This window comes from Cebus imitator, unplaced genomic scaffold, assembly GCF_001604975.1.
Source record: "Cebus imitator isolate Cc_AM_T3 unplaced genomic scaffold, Cebus_imitator-1.0 Scaffold401, whole genome shotgun sequence".
NCBI classification, from domain to species: Eukaryota; Metazoa; Chordata; class Mammalia; order Primates; family Cebidae; genus Cebus; species Cebus imitator.
Genome location: NW_016107716.1, coordinates 684068 through 699205, shown reverse-complemented (window position 1 = coordinate 699205; position 15138 = coordinate 684068). Strand labels below are relative to the sequence as shown.

General features: G+C 39.5%; 1 protein-coding gene across 3 annotated transcripts in view; it reads right to left on the bottom strand.

The window, feature by feature from the left end:
* FRMPD4 (FERM and PDZ domain containing 4) overlaps positions 1-15138 on the bottom strand; it is a 571680-nt gene that overhangs the window by 35367 nt on the left and 521175 nt on the right. For all 3 annotated transcript variants that reach the window (XM_037731464.1, XM_017508807.1, XM_017508806.1), the window contains exons 6-9: positions 13049-13153; positions 10549-10656; positions 6471-6602; positions 2129-2248 (exon numbers count right to left, since the gene is read on the bottom strand). In XM_037731464.1, coding sequence (XP_037587392.1) covers positions 2129-2248; positions 6471-6602; positions 10549-10656; positions 13049-13153 — 465 coding nt within the window. The remainder of the gene's footprint in view (positions 1-2128; positions 2249-6470; positions 6603-10548; positions 10657-13048; positions 13154-15138) is intronic.

Genomic DNA, 15138 nt, shown 5'->3' with positions numbered 1-15138 from the left:
TGTGATCTCGGCTCCCTGCAACCTCTGCCTCCTGGGTCCTTGAAATTCTGCTGCCTCAGCCTCCCGAGTAGCTGTGATTATGGGCGCATACCACCATGCCCAGCTAATTTTTTGTATTTTAGTAGAGACGGGGTTTCACCATGTTGCCCAGGCTGGTCTCGAACTCCTGAGCTCAGGCAATCCACCCGCCTCAGCGTCCCAAAGTGCTGGGATTACAGGCGTGAGCCACTGCGCCTGGCTGCTTTTTGCATTTTATATATGGCTCCAGCAATCTTTGCCTTATAAAGGTATTTTCAAAGACAACATGTCATTTTTTTTTTTTTCCTTCACTTTTGTTTTATCTCTCTTTCTGGCAGTGGGGAGTCGGAGGTTATGTTTAGGTTTACAACCTCTTCCAGTAGTTAGTTCTACTGCTAGATGTCTAAGCTGTCTAAGCATTAGGTAAGTTGGTTTTTACTATTTAATGTGATTATATTGGAAATTTCAGTGAGAGTAATAGGAAGCCATAATAGGAAAATATAGGAACACCTCCTAAATATCAAAGTGGATAAATTCCCTTTGGGACAAACTACACGAGATACTCATTCTTGGAAACTTTCTTTTTTGGGGATTTATAGCCCAGAATCAGAGATCAGTCTGGAAAAGAATGTTCTCTTCAAGTTTTACCACCTTAAAGTTAACAATGCAGTATAATGAATATCACAATTTTTCAGAATAATCTAACCATCAAATGAATGAATAAGTAAATAAAGGAGAAGGGAAAACTCTCCTCATACCAATTAATAAATGCAGAAGTGATAATAAGATTAGAAAAATCATCATTTTCAACCATCATTATAATAATGAATTCAGATAAGAATCATCAATTAGGGCCAGGCACGGTGGCTCACACTTGTAATCCAGCACTTCGGGAGGTCGAGGTAGACAGACCACCTGAGGTTGGGAGTTTGAGACCAGCCTGACCACCTTGGAGAAACCTTGTCTCTACTAAAAATACAAAATTAGCTGGGCGTGGTGGTACATGCCTGTAATCCCAGCTACTTGGGAGGCTGAGGCAGGAGAATTCCTTGAACCCAGGAGGCGGAGGTTGTGGTGAGCAGAGATCCTGCCATTGCACTCCAGCCTGGGCAACAAGAGCGAAATTCTGTCTCAAAAAACAAAAAAAAAAAAAAAAAAAAAAAAGTAGTTACAAAGTGGGTCTCCACAAATTGCTTTTTAATTATATAAAGGAATAGTAGAAACTTTTGAGTGAATTTGGAGAACATCACCTTAACCAAGAGTCGAAGTTCATTTTGCCATTGAAGGGATAAACTAACATCATGTACCTCTTGATGTGTTACACTGATAATACAAAGTCACTCATGTTGTTCTTCCAAAAATGTGTAACATCAGTCTAATCATAAGAAAACATCAGAGAAACCCAAATCGAGAGATTTCTATAAAATAGCTGACCAGTACTCCTCAAAACTATCAAGGTTGTGAAAGCCGAAAAAGGGCTGAGGAATATTCCAGATTTAAGTAGACTAAAGAGACATGACAACTAAATGCAAAATGGGATCCTGCAGTGCATCTTGTTCTAGAAAAAATGAATATATAAAAGACATTTTGAGAATAATAGGCATACTATGGATATAAACTGTAGATGAGATAATGGAAATGCATCAATGTTTACTTTTCTGATTTTGTTACTTATATAATAATTGTATAAGAAAATGCCCTTGTTATTAGAAAATACACATTGAAGTACTTAGGAGTAAACCTGCATTATTTTGGTAACTGGCTTTCATATGGTTTAGAAAAAAATCATATACATTTGTGTGTGTATTTGTGTAGAGAGAGAGAGAACATGTGCATATAGCAAAGAGAATGTAAATGTAGTAAAATGTTAACAACTAGTGAATCTGGGTGAAGGGTATGGAAGACTACTCTTGCAACGTTTTTGGAAGTATGAAATTATTTCAGAATCTAAGGTAAAAATAAAAAGAGCACCACAGAATTATTGTACAATTCACTGAGCTTGAGGTGGGGGACAAAAAAGAAAGATTTCAAATTAAAGAATTGAGGGCAAAGCCCGAAAGTTAGTTTATGCCACAAAGTTGATATAAAACATGCTGAAATTTTAACATACCTGAACATAGAGATATTCGAAAGCAACTGGATCTCTCCTTAAAAGGTCAATGGGATCTTTTGGGACGAAGCTAATTCGAAAAAGACATCTCATCTTATGGGAGCTGGGCCTCTGTGTCACCTGGAAGAGTAGACCAATCACATAAGAACCCCCCAGTGCTGACTGAGAAATGGCTGAGGGACACTGAAGCAGTCAACTTTCTTTGGACACTCAGGAAAGAATCAGTGGATATTCTTTTAGTATTTATGATAGATGCTCATTCCCTGAAAACTGCACATAACTTTGCCAGTTAGATTGGGTTCCCCAGAAGCAGACCCGGAGATGAGGGTTTGTGTGCAAGGGACTTATTAAGAAAATGCTCCCAGGAGAGGCTAGTAATGGAGTAGGGGAAGCAGGTCAGAAAAGAAGAGGAAGCTAAGCAAGGGTGCCTTCTCAGGAAAGCCCAGCAGAGAGTAGCTATACCCGGGTCCTGCAGGGGACCCTGGAGTGGTAGCTATACCATGCAGCTGCCGAGACCTGAGTCAAAGGAGCACTGATGAGTCATTCATTTAGAGCTGTCCCAGGGAATATGAGTTTCCCAGTTTGGACATGATGGGCACCAGCAGTCTGAGGACAGTTCTTGGAAGAAGATCTGTAGACGCTGGCTGTTAGTGATAGCACCTCAAATCTATGTTGGGGAGTACAAAAAGAGGATCCAAAGGGACAGCAGAGAGACTGTCCAGTACAGTTTCTAATTGCTGTGTTTTTTCCAAATTAGACTCCAGACTATTGCAATGAAAACATGATAGTGTCAACCTTGGATGACATCACATTGGAAAGTAGGAAGACAGAAGTTTTGGCCCAGGCAGTACATCAGATTCTACAAGTTTCCAAACGACTCCAAACTTCTGATACCATGATGATATTGTTCCACTTGTTCAAAGGAGTTTAAAATATACCACAGTTTCTTCAGGGTTAAGGACCATGGTTCATTTCAGTTTGTTTTCCTGTTAAACACTATAATATGGTCACATACTAGAAGTTCATTTCTTAATTCCTTTTTGAATGAAAGGAAGACATTGGACTCTAAGAAAGAAGGCAACAGCTCATGGATTTCCCTTCAACACATCAACAAAACAAAATGAAAACCACGAAGCATGAACCAGCACAGTTGTGTGTAAGTACCCTTATGCAGGGGACAAATCTGGCAATATAAAAATGTTTGTGAGCTGCAATTAAAAAATTAAAAATAAAATAGCTTTGAGTCCCATGGTGTGTGTATGCATGCACATGTATGTTTTTACAGTTTGTTAACTTTGTTGAACAGAAGAATTCCAATGGAAAAAGACACCCTACTTTTACATATACGAGCATCCTGAGAAAGCTGAGCACCAGCTTTCTGGCTGTGGGCAGGCCTGCAAAGCTGAGTGGACTCATGAGACCCGAGGGCTATGAGCTGCTCATCACTGGCTGATGGTAAAGCAAACCAGGAATAAAGAAATAGGGGACTCTAAAAGGCCACTAGTGCTGGTCAGCCCTGCTGTTGTATTTCACAGTGACTTCATGGGCTATTTTGCCAGAAGGTTTGCTCTGGTGTGTTAGAAAGTCAGGAATCACCAAATCTCTGACTCCTTTAACTACTGGTTAAAACTTTTCTTTCTTGAATTTTCCATAAGCCATCTTGGGTTTACTTTTAGTATCAGAAGGTTACAGTAGTTTTGGAAAATGAATCAATGTAATGCAAAAAGGTGGCTTCAAGTCATTAGAAATGGCAGTCCATAAGAATAACACTAAGGCAAACAGAAACGATTTCTTGGAAACTTTGAGTAGTATATAAATAATATTTCATAGCAGAAGTTTAATATCAAACCACCAGAAATTCAGGTAGAGTTACTTAAAAGTTCCATTGGGGGGTTTTCACAGAAATTAAATGTTTTAAAATGATTTTGTTATTGGAACAATTATAATTTCTTACTCTGCTTTTATCATGCCTATAAATATTTTAGCAATCGATTTTTTCATATGCATTGATTTCAAAGGCATATAGCTGGTTTCTTTCAGGATATTTAAATCCATTTTCCTTTCTAGAGGTAATACTCGATTTTTAGCACTTCGCTTTTAGTTCTGATTCTATAATGAAAAATAAAGAAGGAATGATTGTTAGAAGTTTTTGTTTCCTTCCAACATTTTAAAAGAAATGCAGTAATTGGAGCAAGAAGTTTTGTTTACTTAGCATCAGAAGAGACTTTTAAAGAAACTTCGTCCAACTAAATCAGCATGAAGCTTTCCTATAAAGGCTATGTAGTAGACAAAAGTTTAGAGAGAAAGTAAAACCGGAAAGATCAAAACGTTGTGGGGGGTTTCATTAGACTTGTAGTAACTGGCTGTCTGCCCGTATCCCCTTGGCATTTATTGCTATAAGCTGATGGGTATTTACGGCAAACACCTGTGACCATTGAACACCACAAGGCAAGCCCGAATAACAAGAGGGCAGCCCACCATCAATAACAGAGTGCTGGTAGGCACATGCCCCAGCTCCCTCACCCCTCGGTGGGATACCTCTTAGGTTGTCCTACATTGTCTCCCAATGCTCTCCAGTGGACTGAGTTCCAGTTGCCCACAGTGGAAACTGGCTTGATAATACATTCTTTTTTTTTTTTTTTTTTTTTTTTTTGAGACAAAGTCTTACTCTGTCACCCAAGCTGGAATGCAGTGTTGTGATCTTTGCTCACTGCAACCTCCACCTCCCGGGTTCAAGCAATTCTCCTGCCTCAGCCTCCCTAGTACCTGGGATTACAGGCCCCTGCCACTGCACCTGGCTAAGTTTTGTGTTTTTCGTAGAGCTTCACCATGTCGGTCAGGCTGCTCTTGAACTCCTGACCTCAGGTGGTTCGCCTGCCTCGGCCTCCCAAAGTGCTGGGATTACAGGCTGGAGCCACTGCACCCAGCCAGTAACACATTCTTTATTGGTTTCTCAATTTTTCTCATCTCTCTTCCCAATTCCTCTGCCGGTATTTCCAGAGATCTCTTCTCAAATAAACTACATGCATTCAAATCCTTAAGTTCTGCTTCTGGGGAAACTCAGATCCAGACACTGACCTTTCACATGAGAGATCCTATATATCAGGGGTTGTGCCCCTGTAACGAAGCATAAAATAAGTCATTTATTTATTTCCAAGAATGTTTGGCACAGGTTAAAATAATAACCATTAGAAGCGATTTAAAAAATCAATAGGTAGATTTAGACTCAATAGAGGCCAGGCATGGTGGCTCATTCCTGTAGTCCCAGCACTTTGCAAGGCTAAAGTGGGAGGATCATTTGAGCCCAGGAGTTCAAGCCTGCAGTGACATATGATTATGCCACTGTACTCCAGTCTGGGCAACAGAGTGAGACTCTGTCTCAAAAAACCAAAAACCAAAAACCAAAAAAAAAAAAAAAAATTGATAGAAATAATAGGCCAAGTTTAGGTAGAGGAATATAAATCAACACAGATGGCAACTTTCAAACTTATCTATTACAAAAAGTTGGACCGAATCAAGAGAATCGGGGATATCTGCAGGACCACCCAATGTATGGGATACCAGCTTTTATATACAACAACCAAGAAGAAATTTAGTGTGACAACACTTCTTGCCACTCCATCCAGCTGGCAGCATCTGATGCGTCTCCTCCTGGTGTCCCCTCCTACCCCTCTCCCTAAAGTTCTGTCATCACTGATCTCTCCCATGGAAGAGGAATTTGTTGAAATCTCTTATACATTTGACAAAGACTCTGCTTGTGTCAGAAGAAAAGTCAGGGTGCTGTGCTGAATTCAGCAGCCGAGCAGCCTGCTTGTCTCCCCAGGGAACAGATGGGGGTGGCATCTTGGTAATCAGTAACTGGGACACATTGGTAGATCACATATTTATAGCGGGCAGGACTGGGGCAGAGATTTCAGGCTTCCAAAAATAGTCTTAAGTATGCACCCAGAATTTCAAACAACTAAATATGATTTTGGATTAATTTAAGTAATCTCAGAAACCATTTTTTTAAATAGTTTCAAGAGACTGTTGACCAAAACAGGTGAAGAGGTCACTGTAATAACATAAAATATAATTTTACAGATCTATATTCTCAATGTGTAGCTGGTGAGACTTTGAATAACAAATCTGGTTGTGAGACTGACAGTCTGCAAAAGATTGGCAGAAAGAGAAACATGACCTTGAGGTGCAAAATGCATTAAGACTGCCAGCACTTCCTTTACAGAGGATACCCAAGGATATAATTAGTACATTTATAGATTAGAGTGGGGGAGAAATCTTAGACAGGGCAACCTCTGCTCTAAACAGCAGTCTCATCACTTGAGGGTGAAATTTCACAGACCTGAGTTAGAGTCTCCTGTTCATGAAGCAAGAGTAGCTTCGTTCCAGCCCCTTCTGTCCTCTGCTCCAGCATGAGAGAGAAGTGTTCAATGCCTTTGATGGAGAGCTTCTCTTGAAGGGTTAAGATGACATCCTTACGGAGGAAACATGAACACAATGAGACCAATATCAAGACCGCCATGTTGCGGAGTCTATCATGACTGAAAAGTGTTACACATGTAGGCTTCCAATCTTGAAATTTTGTACCTTTGGTTGATTCTGAAATTTAACGCTCCAAAGATCCGAAAAGATACAGAAATGAGGCCTTGCTTCTCTTGCCCTTTTCCTGGCCTCCTCAATCATTCAAAATCTTTATGGAGTTCAAAACAGAGAGTTAACAAGGTAAATAGCTGGAGGAGGAGGTTAATATCATGTAAGCGCTTGATATAGAAAGATCATCAATAGATTGTGGAGTGTAGACAGTTGGATTCTCCTTTCTACTAAATGGGGTAGCAATTAAACTAGTTCTGAAAGTGGTCTGCCCTAAGGGTTGGAAAACATGGCCTGCATGCCAAACCTAGCTCACCATCAGCTTTTGTAAATAAAGTTTTATTGGGACATAGTCATGCCTATTTGTTTATCTAAAATCTATGGCTGCTGTTGTGTGTTGCATCAGCAGAGTTGAGTAGTTGCAACAGAGACTGTGAAGACTGAAATATCTGCTTGCTGACCCTGGCTTACCCTTCTGAAAGAGCAGTGTAGTGGTTGTAAGGAATGGGGGCTAAGGAAACAGTCTGGTTTCTAATCCCAGCTCTACTACCTCTGGGCAAGTTATTTAGTCGCTAAGTATCTTAGTTTCCCTTTGTGTAAACTGCGGATAATAATAATGCTTATCTCAGGACGGATATAAAGATTAAATGAGTTTACACATACAAAGCATTTATTATAACATTGTTTGGCACAGAGTGAGGGCACCATAATAATATACATATATTTATTTTACATCTCTGGGGAAGGTGGAATGAGCAAGCTTTGTCAGCAATCTTTTACAGGATTAAGCATTTATGATCAGAAGGGTGTTCCATATACAAACACACACATTTACTACAGTGTAAAACTAATCTCTTCAACCTACACTTTTTTTTTCATGTACTTGAAAATTAGTAAATGATCCCTCGAGGATAATTTAGACTCAGATGCTAAAAGACCTATAGGGAAGTTTTGCCCCACTGCAACATTTGGAAATATATGGAGACATTTTTGTTTGTCACAGTGGTGTTGGGGCACTACTGCCATGGAGTGTGTAGAGGTCAGAGGTGCTGCTCAGCATCTTGCAATGCAGAGACAGATCCACAGTGAAGAATGATTTGGCCCAATATCTCAATAGTGCCAAGACAGAGAAATCCTGACATACTTAGTTTTCTTTTACCGACTTTTCTGATGTTTTGATCCTTCTCTGTGGTCCTTTTTCAGTTTCTTCAGGCCCCATTAAGTCAAAGATCCCAACATACCCCCAGTCCTGAACAAAATCATTCAACAGAAATGTTGAATTAAAAAAAAAAAAAAGATTTCTCTGCTTTATAATTTTCTCTTAAAGCCCAGGAAAGAGGAAACAAAAGCAGGCTTTGTGTGGCAACACATACTTTAGAAAGCATTTTCTTGAACCACCTGGGAGGACACTGGAAAATCAATAGCAATAGTTTTTTCCTATTGTAATTCTGCAGCAAGAATTTTGGCAATTTTCATTACACAGTGTCATATTCCTTTCATAACTATACTATTTTTATTTTATACCTACCAGCCAGTGTCTACTGTAATAATAAGGCTGTTAGGTACAAGATAAGATAACCTGAATTTGATGTGAACTCTTTGCATTGCTTCCTGTCTTCTCCTTGTCATCTGCAATCCTCAGGGAAATCAAACTTAGTCTTGCATACGTTCTGTAATAAAGAGGCTGGAGGGAATTAACAACAGGACTTTCTTAAATGTAGATTTATTTCTGTTAAGAAATGCATTCAAGTCTTTACCTAGGTCATCAGGCGGGGTAGGGAGTCCAATGGCAGGGAGGTGACCAGTTGGCAACACACAACAAGGCCATGGTGTCAGAGAGAGTTGTAATAATGTAGCTCTGTGGGTTATTTCAGAGGTCTGCCAACTATGACCTGTGGGTTATATCTGGCCATGACCATTTGTTCACATATTGACTGTGAAGTAACAGATTAACCTTGCTTAAAGAAAAATTTGGTCTTCTGCTCCCACTCTTAGGAAGTAACCTCTAAGCTCTTGGACTGTCCTGTCTGATAGGAGTGTTTTTGTTTACTAGGTGGCCTTGGGCCATACCCGATAGTCCATGCTAACAATTGATTTATGGCGAGAACCATTGGGCCATATGGTATCAGCTCAAAATCTGGAGAGACTGGATACTAAGGTCAACCATGCAGGTGGGCAGCTGTGTCTATGTGGCAAACTCCCAATAAAAACTCTGGATGCTGAGGCTTGGGTGAACTTGGCAGTACTTCATGCATATTGTCATGCATCATTTCTGGGCGAATTAAGCACTATCTGTATGAATCCACTGGGAGAGGACATCTGGAAGCCTTCCACTCAATCTCTCCTATCCCCTGATGATGAGCCTTTCCCCTTGCTAATTCTATTCTGTATTCTTTTGCTATAATATACTGTAATTGTGAGTATAACAAATTACTGAGTTCTGTGAGTCCTTTAAGTGAATTATCAAAACTGAGCATTGTCTTAAGGACTTACCAAACCCACCTGTTCATGGCTGCTTTGCCGATACAATGACAGGGTTCAGCAGTTGAAACAGATATCAAATGGCCCACTAAGCCTAAAATATTTACTATCTAGCCCTTTCCAGAAAAAGTTTGCCTGCCCCTGGGTTAGTTGCTCAATAATTACATTAAAATCCCACCACAAATTGACAATGAATAAGAAAAATGGGAAGAAGATCTTTCCAGTCATTGCCATTTAAAATTAGAAGTCTTGTACATAGGAAGTTAATATTTCATCTGGAATGATTTAAGGATGATTTTGTGCTCCAACATCAATCTAATATTTTCCACTGCATGACCTACTAAGCCACTATATACTTAGAGCAATTCAAAACAAGCCCCTTGCTGGTATCATGACAATAAGAATACACAGTGAGTGGGTCTTTGTAGAAATGCTTCTACATGTGAGGTCTATGCTGATTAGTTTAAAAAACACACAAGAATTAGAGGTTGGCTATAGATAGACATTTTTAAACAGAGAGTTGATATTCTCTTGATAGATTATTGTACAGATCATCACTAGGTACTCTTTTACCTTCATAAAATCTTTTTTACTGTGCCATTTGAAGAAAGCCTATTTTAGGTTGATGAAGCATTAGGGAGCAATCAATTTCTGAACACACTGTTGTCCAATTAAAGGAAGAGACTCTGCACTTTTCTTTTCCAGGAAGAAAGCATGGGGGGAAAATCCCCATACGCTTTGCTATAATACCTATTATGTAAAACTCATCTGTGGCTCTGAAATAATAGGATTGCTTTGTGAGTCTTCCTTTCTAGCCCTTCTTCTAAGAAGCAGGCCTCATTTCTGCCTCTTTATGCATCATTACCATGAAATTGGTTACAGAAATTAAAAGTAAATGTTACCTTTACATTAGCCTACCCTTGTTTTTTACTGGACACCAAAGTAGCAGATATTCAATTAATAGCTAACATCTTAATCTTCTGAGCAGCTGATATTGCTGAGAAATCATGCTGGCTTTGGGCAGGGTGCCAAGGGTTCTTGGTGATAGTCACACTATTTTAATTAATCTGTAGTTGCATTAAAATGACTGGCTCTAGTGTTTCTTCACTGACAGCGTATTATATTGTTTTGCAGCACCAAGAGAAATAAAAGAGCAGAAGCTTCTTAGTTTAAGCTTTTGGTTTTTGTTTGGTTTTAAGTATTGACAGACTACATTGTATGGAGGCAATCAACAAAATTGCAGAAATAAAGGGGTTGTTCTGAAGGAAGATGCTGCTACAAATGGCTCACAATATCCTGCAGGTTGTACCTGAGAGAGTCCAGGGACAGAGTTTAGCTGCTCATCTTACCTTAATGGAAGTGCTGCAGTCAAAGCGAAATGATTTGGTCTGCCCATTTTCCAGATAGACTTTCAAAACATTTGGCATAAAAAGAAGCGAGTTGTCCTTAACAGTTTCCTGTTTAACAAAAAGAAGTGGCGGGATGGGGGGCATAAGTCGATCAAATTAGAACTATTCTCTTTGCAGTAGCAGCATAGCACATCTATACTTTATTTGAAGCGTGACATTAAAAAACAAGCTCTCTAAGGCCAACCAAGGCATTCCTTTGGTGACATGTGAGTTCAGTTGCTCATAGCAAAATACATTTGCTCATCAGAAAGTCAATCAGATGAGTTTTTTTTTTTTTTTTTTTAACTCAAGATCCCCACTGGCAAACATGATTACAGACATGATTCTTTCGTAATTAGGCTTTGACATTTGGAACTATAAGCCCAGACCTAAGCAGGGCAGGACGTCTTCAACAGAACAAAGACCAGAAATGATGCTGTTTGATAGGGTACTGTTGGTGCCTAGCAGTATCACGATGGTGAGTCATGAGCATCAATACACTTCAAGTATAAAGTTATTTTGTGAAACTATTTTCACCCAGTTAGGGATGGTTCTTAAACTCCAAGGAAAAATAGAAGGAATGGCTTATTGTGTTAAGGGAGTAAAACATCGTCTATAACAAACAAGATCATAATCTAGAAATAACTCAAAAAAAGAGGCCAGCTAGAAACATGACAAAAAGGAAACAATAGAAATGGTATTTCTTTGCATTTTTTTTTCATTGGAAGTAGTGAGAGGTGAGAGAGAAAAAAGAGGGAGGAAGAAGGCACACTGAATGAGTTCTATAAATCCCAGGAGTGAGCTGAGTTATTCACACATAGTTGGTCATAAAGTCCCAGGAGTTGTGGAGAACTCAGCAGTCACGAGCGCACACATCCCTTGTTTTGCACATAAGGCAAATGAAGGCAAGATGTACAGGCATTTGCCAGTGTCAGAGAGAATTCAGTCCCTAAGTACTTCCATAATGGGCCTCCTGCCTTTCACTTCCAGTTTCTTGCCCTGAACTTCCTCCCTCTCCTTTCTGCTTCTGTGGACCTCCTGCAAAGCCTTGCTTCTAATTCACTGAATAAGTCTGAATCCCAGTCCAGAAGAAATGGCACTCAGTGACTCAGAAGAGCAAGGGTAAACTGGAAATAAAGACAGTCACAAAGTCTGAGGAGCATAGATGTGACTGAACATCACTGCCATCCACACATCAGCTGCCTTGCAGGAGTCCTGCTATATTCGCAGATGAACTGACACTGTTCTAGCAGCTTCTAGAATCATATTCTTTCTAAAGATGCATAAACTATCTGGTTGCCCAATTACATGCTTGAAAGCTCCGGGCAGAAAAGGTAAGTTTCAGATGACTTTCTGCTATATATTGATTCCTCTGTACCTTCCACTCTTCAGCTGGGACAGTCTTGTTGCAAATTAATAATGTACAGTGACCGTGCATCCAGAGTGATATGACCCATTGAGGGGCACAGAACAGACCACGCTCACAGGGCAGCACTGCCATAGCCTCCAGCCTTTCCCACAAGCATCACAATAGCTGGACCCCAAGTAGAGCAGCCCTAGGTCAGTAAGTTTTTATTCAAAGACACTTGGAGTATGAGTGCCTGGCCCAGGATGTACAGGCCTACATCTGCAGATTCAGATCCAGAACCAACCTCAGAGAAGAGCTGGTGACTAATAATGAACATATCGTAGGTGAGATTTTATCTTCGTGGATTTATTTAAACAATATCAACAGACCACCAATGCTTTGGCATTTCAAAGGTCCAAAAATTATTAGTGCCTTGGATAATAATTTTATAAAAACTAAAAACACTTCAGTATATTTTTAGGAGAAAAAGTTGAAAAGAAAACATCCTGTTGATAATTGCATTATTCATTTTGAAGATCAATTAAGTGCCTGAGTGATCATGATTTCTATCAGGACCTATTTATGGATATGTGGGCAGTATTTCTTTAGTTCTGGTTGCATACACAAAATCTTTCCATCATTTTAACTTCTTTGACTGATTAGTTGAAAGATTAGCCTTTTCTAGCGAAGTAAAAGGGGAAACAAAATACCTTTCTCAAAAATACATAAAGCACTGTCATATGGAAGAATGCTTAGTTAGCAGAATGGGAAGAAATAGGTGGAAGTTTCAAAGGGGCACATTTTACTCGTCTGAATGAGGCAGTGTCAGTGATCCCAAATCATATGAACTCCTTTGCAAAGTAGTGACGTCTCTGATGCTGGAAGGATTCTATGAAATCCTGGACTACCGCATATTCTGACCATGCTAGAGGAGATTCAGGCCCAACCTGATGATCTCTCAAGACTTTTACACCCTTGAGATTTGACACCTCTGTAAAAGCAACTACCAATTTCAGATCAATCATCCCAGTGGGACTACTGACTTTGTTTGAGTGCAAAGCTTCCGCCTCATTGACTCTTCCTGAGTCACAGAGCCGGCGGCTGTAAACTCACCGACACTTGGCCGTTGATGATGACCTCCTCAGAGAAGCGTACTTTGACTGGATTGGACTTTAATCTTGCCTTTTTTGCAGCACTAATAAATGCTGATTTGGGAGACTAGAAGAAAAGAAAACATTTTATCTTATTACTGGTAACATAATGCAAACCTTGTAACAGTTGTTGTTCATCTTTATCCTTCCAGGTATGCAATAATTTTGCTAAAAAATAAAATGCTTGGTACATGTCCGATTCAAGGACAAAATGCGTATTATAGATGCAGTCAAAACTCTGTCAAGCCTATAAGTTAGTAAGTTTGATTTAGCCACCAGATCCGAACTACCACCACCATATTCCATGTTTTAACTGAGCACATTTCCAGGGATCTTTTAAAACAATGGCTGCAAAAGCACACAACTCTTCTTCCAATACAGAGCTTTGAGCACAGCGTGCAAGGTGAGGTGGTAGCAAAACTAATGTTGGGTTTATGATGAGTTGATCATTAATCATCTATTTTAATGAGGTGGAGAAGAGTCATTGATAGTCCTAAAATGATTCATAATCCCATTGTAATTCACATTAAGGACATATGGGTACGTGAGCAGACGAGTACACACATGCATGTTCACACACACACACACACACACACACACTCTCTCTCTCTCTCTCTCTCTCCCTCTCTCTCTCTCTCTCTCTGAAGCCCTCATGCTTTATGTGAGTTTTAGCCTCTTCTTGGTAACCTGTCATCCTATGATCTTACTGGCCAGGGTAGAGATGAGACCTTTCCTGGCAATTGAAAGTTGACTTCATATTCTTCCTCATCTTACGTGCTCTTTGTGCTTTATGATCCTCTCCCTTCTTTTATTGGAAAGAGGGGCCATGTGGCACAATTCTTCCTCAGAAATTGGAAGTACAACGGGAGAACCTGCTTAGAAGGGTGCTGTGATACTGGGGCACCCCTTGCAGAATGATCTTGGTAAAGTCACTTTATCTGAGAATCATCATTGGTACATAATTTTCAAGAAGCCTAAAGGGAAGGGAAGTCACATCTAGTAGATTTTTTACTATGTTGCAGGCATCATTTATTTATTTTTAAAAAGAATTACATTCTCTATGAAACCTAATACAGAGGTAAATAGTTGGAATCATAGGATTGTTATTTTATAAACCAAAATGGTCAAATTGGCAATGGCCTATGGTTCAAACTCATGTTTTCCATACTGTATAGTCTTAAGACATTGAGGCTGTTGCATAAAGAATTCCAGTAACTGACTCTAGAAACAACACAGAGGCTTAACCCTCTATTTATTGTACCAATCTAGAGGCACCAAAGACAACTAGGGTGACCTACACTTTGGTTTTCAAGTAAAATGAATTTTAAAAAGGACTCTCATCCTTGTCAAATACAAGTATACTTAAGATCAATTAAATTTTAAAAGCAACATGATGAAATAGATAAATCAAATGTAGTCCATCTATACAATGAAATATTATTCAACCATAAAAAGGAATGAAGTTCTGACACATGCTACAACATGGATGAACCTGGAAAATATTATGCTAAGTGAAAGACAGCAGACACAAAAGGACACATATTGTGTGATTCCATTACATGAAATGTCCAGAATAGGCAAATCTATAGGGACAGAAAGTAGATGAGTAGTTAACAGGGCCTGGGGGTGGGGAGAATGAGGGAATGATGAATGATGCTTAATGAATACAGGGTTTCTTTTAGGGGTGATGAAAAAATTGTGGAACTAGGGAGTGGCAATGGTTGTACAACATTTTGAATGTACGTAATGCCACTAAATTGTATACTTTAAAATGGTTAAAATGGCACATTTTATGTTATGTGTATATTACTATAAAAAAGCTGTTGAAAGAAGTATGATAAAAGGTGTGTGTGGGGTGTGTGTGTGGGGTGTGTGTGTGTGTGTGTGTGTGTGTGTTTCTGGATGGAGTTTTTGCTTTAATACCAAGAGAACCCTGTTCTTTCTAAAGTTCCCTTCCACACTTATCCCATCCTTGCTATGAGTAGTGTCTTTGAAGATGGCATAGATGGATAATTTGTCCGCCAGAGCTTGAATTCATCCATTTATGCAAGA